General features: G+C 39.7%; 1 protein-coding gene across 1 annotated transcript in view; it reads left to right on the top strand.

Annotated features, from left to right (window-relative positions):
* The first annotated feature begins 1166 nt into the window (after nucleotides 1-1166).
* Nucleotides 1167-9430, top strand: part of tmod2 (tropomodulin 2) — a 17190-nt gene continuing 8926 nt past the window's right edge. Inside the window, exons 1-3 of the mRNA XM_010784288.1 lie at nucleotides 1167-1275; nucleotides 6159-6379; nucleotides 7303-7459. Coding sequence (XP_010782590.1) covers nucleotides 6254-6379; nucleotides 7303-7459 — 283 coding nt within the window. The 5' untranslated portion in view covers nucleotides 1167-1275; nucleotides 6159-6253. The remainder of the gene's footprint in view (nucleotides 1276-6158; nucleotides 6380-7302; nucleotides 7460-9430) is intronic.

Below are 9430 nucleotides of genomic sequence, written 5' to 3'. Positions count from 1 at the left end.
AGTAAACCCTGTCTTCACCTTCAGCCATTACTGCAGACAGAGGTCTACTGTATTTACATTTATCCTTTGTTGTAAAACTGGATTAAAATGACAGTAAAGATGTCTTTAGTACATAACAACCCCTCTAGTGGATTGTAGTTTATGTGTAGTGTTACATGCTAGGGATCTTGTAACAGTGCACAGTATGTGAACTGTCTGGGCACAAGACATCCTATCTCCTCTATTGTGAAAAAAAGAAAAGAACGAGCAGCCCTCTATCTTGATATTTCAACATCACTAGTGTTAAATCAAAGTTAATTTAAGTTTTATAGTGTACTGGACACTGTATATTTTTTTGAAAGAGGTAGCGAACGACAAAAAGAGATAGAAATGCTCTAGTTTTGCATGTGTTTATATTGTCGGTCTGGTCTTTGGTATTTGTGGTTCACTTCTTGGCACTATGGAAAATGCTTTGCATCTTTTTTTATGCATGAACAGACTTCACTTCAAACATTAACATTTTGCCGTAAGAAAATAAACTTAATACACTCAACCTTTCTTTGTACTCCTTTTCAATATAACAATGGGGGTCGGTTGTTCGTGCAAAATGTAATTTTGGGCTATACCATATATCACAAAACTGTACATATTATTATAATTTGGGATCAATAAAGTATATCTTATCTTATTCCTCTATTTTAAGTGGGCTGTTGGTTTATTCTGATAAAAATGAAATGTTCTGTAAGCCTTACTTTTAGGTTGCACCCATCTCATCTCATAATAGTGTAATGTTTAGTAGGTGGGGCAAAATTAAATTTCTTAACTCAAGGTCCACCTACCAGTTTTTTCATGGGCCTATAACTGCTTCTCGTGGTCATATAATTGATTATGTAAGTCATTGTAATAATGATTAATGAATTAATTTTTTTAAAATAATGTTATCTTTTTTAATATATATTTCTAAAGCCTTTCGTGCTTTGATAACTGGATATGAATAAAGGGAAAATGTAAGTAAAAGTAATAAAGTATTGCACTTTGGAAACTTTATTATATTTCCGATCTCTCATCTAATTTGTCCGTTTCGGTGCAAAAGGGCGGGACAATGTACGCTATTGGTTACCACCCAAAATAATCTCTGCCTATTGGGTAATTCAGACGTCACTCGACGTGCTCTGGTTCTCCTTTCCTGTGTTACCGCCCTTGGGCTGAGTGAGAAATCAAGCACTGGAGACATCGCTTTCATTGGGAAGATTGGCGATATTTGGAGATTTTTTTGTTTGGTCCCATTAGCCTCAGGTAAGAAAATAAATACTTCGCGGGGTTAGAGTTAGTATGTGAATTCAGCGAACTTGCTAACCGTACTGTTCAACATACTGTCACTTGTGCTGGTTTAGCTAAACGGCTATCAACTTGAGTCCACTGTTAGCCTGTTAGCTGCTACATGTCATAGGGCTGTTTCGCATGGTGTTACTGCATCCAACTCAAATGTAGCTAAGTTACCAAACTGTATTCAAATAAACTGCTTAACAGTTAACGTGTGTTGTGTTTTACCTGGCGATGTTAATCACTATCAACACGCTTACTGTAAGTGTTGTAATCATAAACATGTCAAGATCGAGTTAGCTAACACCGTTACGATTTGTCCACAAGAGATGGATGAAACCATTATTGTATATCAGTTAGGGCTGTTAATTTACCACCAAAGAAAGACATTGACGTGAATATAATATAAGTAGTACGGTATGATATGTTGGTGCTATGCAGTATAAAGTATCCTCGAATGATCTGCTAGTTCTTGTTTTGTTGTGTAATACTGTGCCAAATTGTAAGAACAATATAAGAAAAATGCGTCTCAGCCCCTCCCTGTCCGCCTGAATGCGTTGACAGCCAGGACATCAATACCTCGATTGTCTGCTTTACTAAGACAAGAGTTTCAGTCTTTTTTAAGGACGTAGTTTTGGTGGGGTGACTCACACCAGTGTGGACGGTGAGGTAAAAGGATGTGGCTTTAGCAGCAGTTCTTCTTGTTTGATAGGTGCAAGGTCTTTGTACATGTGTCACTGAGTCTACCACAGGCACATTCTTTGTGTCGAAGCTAACATGGATGTGTATTTGTGAGTTCACAAAGTTAGTTTGACCAGCAGGGCTCAATGGTGAATGAAGGGTGTGGTCCAAGTCTTAAGGAGGACGTCTGCTTTTGGAAGCCTGAAGCTAGGTTGCCCTGCTGAAGGGGTGCAGCAGGTAACTGAGGAATGTCCTAGTGACTGCTGAGATGGCATTTGTGTTGATACTGCCAGTGCCTACAACACTGCACTGCAGTATTGCAGATAAACAGGCTCATCACACAGGATTTTGTTTCCTGCTTACCTTTCACTGTGTGAGTGAAACCTGGCTATGTGTGCGTTGTTTCACCCTTGATGTTATTCAAGGCTTTTATTTGTCATACTACATAGCTACAGTGTAGTTATGTCGATGAAAATCTTAGGTCACAGGCTCCACCAACAGTGCAACACAATACAACTGAAAAATAGTGCAAGTAAATACAAAATAAATAGTGAAATAGTGCAATAAGAGTCTATATACAAGTGATTGGAATATGATATATTAGATACATAATTTTTAAGTTGCAGCCAGATGAATGTTATGGATGTTCTACAGTCACAGTAGCGATTAACATCTGTCTTTACATTTTTTACAAATGCGTAAAAAAGGGGTCACTGTTCTTGGACGGCATCATTCATAGTCAAGTCAGGGCAAGACCTTCTCAAGATGAGTCAAGGCACAACTTAAAATGTGTTCTCATTATGTATTAATGGTGTGTGTCTGGAGTGTGTCATTGAAACGGTGTAGTTTGCTAATAGTGTGTGTTTGTTTGAGAAACACCCCACTTCCTGTCTGGCCCTTATACACAAGTTGGAGGGACACAACATGCTTAAGTGAATTAACTACATGAATGATTGTTGTTTTCTTTTTCTGACATGTGTTTATATTACCACACGTAAAATACAAAAATGTCCACTGATATGTAAACACTTGTACTTTTAGGGACACCTATATGTTCTTATTGTTTTTACTTGTTCATGTATTATAGTGAACATACCATAGGGACGGTGTGATTAGACCCTCTGTTGCTATATTTCTCTCTCCATGTGTCCTCTATCATTTCTGACACTTCCAGGCACCTCAGTGGGGGGGATGATTAAAAGGATTGAGGAGAACTAAGTTACAACAGGGAGGAGAGACAGAATGGTGGAGAATTAAAGTGTAGAGTAGGTAGGTGGTAGGAGGAAGTGCAGACTCTTGTCCCATGGGTAGCAGAGCTGGGCCATTCCAACTATAGTCTTTTTGTGGGTTGACTGGGCGGTGCTCTATAATAATATAATAATAACCAGTTAGGGCTTCCTGTACATCTCTGATCTGCGAGTAATTTTTCCTACAGCTTCTGCCTCAGGGATCTAAAACAACCTGGATATTGGTAGCAAAAGCTATACTTGATGGAGATAAATGTAGTATGTCTTTTTCTCCTCTTTTAATTTACTTAATAGGGTTACATGATATAATAAAAAATATGCAATTACTTATTTGAATATTGTGATTATGAGATATCATGCAATAAAGAATAATTTATTAAAGTGTACTCACTTTGGCTTGATGCTGGTTTCATTATAAAACCCAATACTCATTGAATAAACCATTTCATATTTCTTCCGACATTTTTTTATTGAGCCAAATTAAACTCAATACCAATAGAGAAATAATTATATATATATTTTAAGTTTCGTTTTTTACGATAGTCTTTTACAAACTAATGCACTTGCATTCTTTAGCTATGTGTTAATCATGGAAATTGACATCAAAATGAGGATTAAAAAACAAAATCATAGGCCTATTCTGTGACTTTATTTCTTAATGAACATTGCCAATAATTTGCCCAGGAAAGAAACATATTTTGATTCATACTTATAGTTTAACTTTATAACAGGCTATGCACAATCAAGGATACAATTGCAGTTTATTTGTTCTTTATGCAGACAAACAGTAGATGAGATTTTTCTGTAAAGGCTTGATTTAACTTTGTAAATGGGATCATGCATCTTAAAGTGTTACTTAAATTAGCCAGGTTGCAATCCTTACTAAAATGTTTATGTTATCCAAACAGTACCTGAGTGAACTGGTCAATTTATGTAAGTGAAAGGTGAGTGTATTATTGGCTCAGAGCCATCTGTTGTTGTCCTGAAGGATTAGCTGAGAAGGAGAAAGGAATCAATCAGACCGGACTAATGGATCCTCTCAGTGTATCCACAGCAGCCTCAGCCCACCCATAGCCATCATTACCCCTGTCTGCATGCTCCATTACTCTTCTGTGTGCACGCTCAAATGTACTGGACCTTACTGTTAAAGGTGCATTTTAAATGCGTTGAGTTATGTCAGGGAAGTGGAAAGCAGGATAAGATGGTTAACGGTGTTACTTTGAGCTGACCTTGTCATAAGAGCATTATGTGCATGTGTGTCATCTAACACTTGTCCCAGACTGCCATCAGCAGAGTTGTCATCTCATTGTGCCCTCTGCTCAATATGAGGTTAAGTTACATTAAAATTAGGCCAAAGAAGTCAGACTCAAACTTCTGCTTTTCCTATGTTCTCAGTGGCTAGCAAAGATTAAACTGGTGTGGAGGAAAATGTCATAATGTTCAGATAATTAAAGTCTCCCTGGGTTGTCCCTGTCCCTGGAACATCTGAGTGTTGATTATGAAAGATGATCAAAACTCCTTCTTTCCAAATCATGCGAGCAATGGCTTTGAATGACGTCATGCTAACCGATTCCTGGCACTGTTCCACGATCACAGTACAGAAGACTGCTTTTGTGGACGCATAATGATTTTCATGTGTTTCGGATTCATGGGATACGTTTAATCCATCAAATATAATGCTCAGTTAAAAAGTTATTTTTCACATTTGTATCCCACTCAGAAGCACCATGCTCTCCTTCCTCCCAGTTGTGCTGTGCTTACTGTACTGTACTGACTCTCTATCTGATTACATTACTGGTGGAACATTTGGGTGACATTATTATTGTTGCACATTATATCATAAGGTTTGATTAAAGTAATCAGCACTGACATTTGAGCCCAGCTTCATCTGCTGTCTCGCAGGCTTGCAATTGCCCCTGCTATGACTCTCATAACCATTTCAGAAATATATGTGTGTAGCTGCTGCAGTGGTCTAATGGAGGAGATGAGGGGGAGAATTAGTCCAGGACAGAGGCTGGATTGTGGAGCAGTGAACAGACTCTCAGGGAATTCCTCTGAACTCAGAAAAGAAACCACTCGGGCAGCTCCGGGGAAATGGCACTGAACGTTGAAAGAATCCTTGGAAGCACAGGTTATTCTTTCTGCTGTTACAGAATGTAAAGATGTTGCTGTATTTCTCACTAGACGTGAATAGGAGGTGCACTATTCCTCTGCCTTGTATGTAGTTACACTTTGGATTAAAGTGTCGACTAACTGAAATGTAAAACAAAGCTTTGTCTTTCTTAAAAGAAGTGTTTATTTTTGCCTTGATTATATTTGGGACAGCGTGGTCTAAGATGAAGTGTGTGTGTAAAGTGAAGCGTGTGTGATTAGGAATAAAACCATCTGTGGAGTCATGAGGTCATTGAGTGTTGGGACTGTGGCGTGGGAGAGGGAGCTGGAGCCTCCTCATTTTGTTTGACAGGGTGCACACTGAATCTCTCACTCTTCCACTTATCTCAGCTTTATTTAATCTTAACTTATCTACTTACAGTTTACTCCACGAAGCCCTGACCCACGTAGGATAAGCTTCTTCTTTTAAGTTGTTAATGTTTTCCAAAGTACCACAAAGTTGTTGCTGATTCCCGTGGGAGTGGTCTGATGATTTTCTGAGCCTGAGAAAGTTCTTCCTTTGTTCCAGCTGTGTGTGTGTGTGTGTGTGTGTGTGTGTGTGTGTGTGTGTGTGTGTGTGTGTGTGTGTGTGTGTGTGTGTTGCATCATTGCAAGGCTCCATTACCCAACCCAGCTGCTGATCGACTATTGTTTCACAGGGAGGAGATCAACATTGCTCTCTGTTTGGATATAATTAGGTTACATTGTTTAAGTCAGCTAAATGAAGCCCATGTTAAGCCCCATCATCATAATGTGTATGTGTGTGTTGGTCTACAGGTAGCCTCGCCCTGGTCCGGAGCCGTGAGCTCGAGAGGAAACATTGTGGCTGTGGTCTGCTGTTCAGTGTTGCAAAGCAAGATTTAGCCCGCACCATGGCGTTGTCATTCAAGAAGGACCTGGAAAAGTACAAGGATCTCGACGAAGATGAGATCCTCAACAACCTGTCGGCGGAGGAGCTCAAACAGCTGGAGACAGCCCTCGAGGAGATGGACCCTGAGGTCAGCACACAGTGAGGGGGACACTTTAGTGGGAGGGAGTTCTGTGGCAAAGGGAATCATGGGAAATGTATGCAGTCCAAAAATATATTTGCAATTCATTTTCTCAAATAAGGTACACAGATAGTTTTCTTAAAAAATACACCTAGTTTTACCTGGTACAAACTAGTTTAGGCCGGTTGAGTGTAGTGAGCTGTAGAAAGTGGACATTGGTGAGTAGCTAGAAATGATAATGAGAATAAGTCTATCAACATACATATTATATCACATCCTCACAGTTTCATTGAACATCACATCTTCAAATCGAGGGTGGATTTCTCCTCTGCACACGTCCCTGTCCCCAGCCTCTATGCTGGAAACATCTCTCAGCTGCAGCAGCTCTGTCTGCAGGCTGCCAAGTGTTTGTGTGTTTATTTGTGAGTAGAGCTAAAGAGAGTATAATGAAATCCCCCCAGACGCCTGGGCGTTTTATTTAAATTCCATCTAAGCCGAGTGAAATAAACCTCCCCTCGTGGCCCACAGGAAACAGTCAGCTATAGTGGGAACATATTAATAAAAAGTAGTTTCACAGAAAAAAGCTCTGAAGTTTTCACGTATCTTCCCCCAAGTTTTGACTCACCTAAATAATTACTTTTTATTATTTTATAATGTTTGCTATACGGTTTGAGTTATACTACTACTGACATGAGCTGAATTGGGCAGCATGGTTGCAATTCACAGTGTTAACAATGAATGTAATTGCAACAATGGATATTTTCTACTCATATTGAAGACATATAGATACATAAACAGCTTAAAAACCCACATTTTACATTAACCCTTTACCCATTTAGAAAGCTGTTTATACAGTCTATGCTCTATATTGAGTGCATTGAAGTCTTCATCTGGTGACAGGTTTAATATGTGTCCTTGTCTCCTCTCCTCAGAATGCTCTTCTCCCAGCGGGCATGCGTCAGAAGGACCAGACGACCAAGCAAGAGACAGGAACTTTCAGCAGGGATGGCCTTCTCAAATACCTGGAGAAGGAAGCCATGGAGTACAAGGACCGAGACGATGTAGTGTCCTTCACTGGGGAGAGGAAAGGTGTGTTTCCCAACAAGAATATTCACAGTTTTGCAAGCTTCCCATGACAAGAAATCAAGAGTCAAAATGTTTTGTAAAGTGTTCAGGGTGTCCGCTGGGTCTTAAAAAGTATTAAAAGTTGATAAATCTATTTAGCGAAAATGAAGTATTAAAGTGCATTTTCCAAGGTATTACATTTTGTAGCTTGTTTTCAATAAGTATATAAATGGTCCAAAGAGGTTGTATTCTACAGTCTGCCTGAATGTAATCATTGCGTAGGTATGTCGTGTGATTCTGTGTAGTTTATTTATGGCATCCCGTTGGATTTGACGTCATCTGAACAGGACATCGCACGCTCACTGCTTGATAGAGCGCGAAGGTCAGTTTACGCCGGTTGTTAAACAACATCGTCTGCGTCCAAATGGTTGGAAGATAAGGAGGAAGGACAATCAATACTGTATATAGTAAATGTGAGGTAAAGTGTGTCGCCAATGTAACCGGTTAGAACTCCAAGTGACGATGAGGTCTTCAAATGTATGGAAAGGGTCTTAAAAGGTCTTCCATTTGACTTCAGGGTTCCTGCATATACCCTGATGTTTTTCTTTATATTAACATTTAATTTATAAAACAAAACAAATTCCACTAGCGATGCCATACGTTGTTACATTGTGTAACTCTCATCAACATCACTAGTGCGGTGCTTTCACATGTTAGTGATGTGTCTCCAGGGGATGAGGAGCCAAGGTGTGTCTGTGTGTGGGTCTGTATCAGAGGTTCAGACACACAGCTGTAATTACTGTTCTGCTGTCTATGCAGGTATTTGTAATGCATGTCTGCTCTTATGCAACACACAGCAGTGTGGGGGAGGTGAGCTTGTACCAGGGGATAGGAGCTAAAGAGTGTCAAAGAAGGAGGCAACGCTAGCATTCAATGTCTTGAATCCACTGTCCACTTAGTTGTTTAGTTTCTCGAGATGAGTAAACAGTGACTTGATGACCTTTTCTCCAACATAACTATGCAATTCTGAGCCTTGAGGCTTATTTTACTGGGAGGGATTCTTTAAGTCTGAAATGTCTCTGGGGCTCGCTGGTTAAAGATGCCTAATGTGAGTCCAGCTGTGGACCTTTTCTCACGTCCTAACTATACAATAAGTCTTAATGCCTTAAGTTAAAGTTAAAGGAGTATCTGTTTGTATAACGGTCCTTTCTATTTCTTAATAATGATGTTCGGTTTGACTGCCCGCTGTGCGGCTGCATTACTCGGCACCCAAGGAAGTGCAGTGTTAAGCGCAAGCTCTTGAGATCTATTCTTATGCTCTGCTGGGCGATGCAGCTATGTCATGCTACAGTAGATGTATTGCTCTGGACCCAAGGAAGCGCAGTGTGAATGTAAAGTTGTTTGGCAGATAATCAAAACTAGAAGCCAAGCTATTGGCCTGTTCCGAACAGCCACTGCACTAATCTTTATATTAGAGCAGTGGCTGTATGTGTTACTCACACAGTTATATACCAAGGCTATTTAGCAAGCCCTTAGCATTGACATTGAAGGAGGTTAAAGACAAGGCCTTAAATGTGGGATGAGGGAATTCCTTTGTCAGAGGACTCCTGAGTTTGTAATAAACAAAATGTTCCTTTTTAAAAATGGAATAAACCTGATATTCTTGAGAGAAACCAGGTCTGGTCTAACTGGTATTCAGACCGACTGTTAGTCATCTTAGTCACTTGATAGAAGAGGGAAAAGGAGATGTTAAATATTTTTTAGCATAGAGAGTGTAGCAACATTATACATGTTTGTCCAGAGGATTTCCTTTCTTTCTTTCCTTGTCTTTGTTGGGATCTCCAAAGATCTTAACCCTACTCCCTTTTACAGAGAAGAAAAATGGAGCTGATATCTTACCCCTGTCCCAACCCTGGTCTGTTAGAAATTAGTGTGTGTGTGTGTGTGTGTGTGTGTGTGTGTGTGTGTGTGTGTGTGTGTGTGTGTGTGTGTGTG

This window comes from Notothenia coriiceps, unplaced genomic scaffold (assembly GCF_000735185.1).
Source record: "Notothenia coriiceps isolate Sejong01 unplaced genomic scaffold, NC01 NC01_scaffold00026319, whole genome shotgun sequence".
Classification (NCBI taxonomy): Eukaryota; Metazoa; Chordata; class Actinopteri; order Perciformes; family Nototheniidae; genus Notothenia; species Notothenia coriiceps.
The sequence above is the reverse complement of the archived record's forward strand: the minus strand, read 5'-3'. Positions and strand labels throughout refer to the sequence as shown.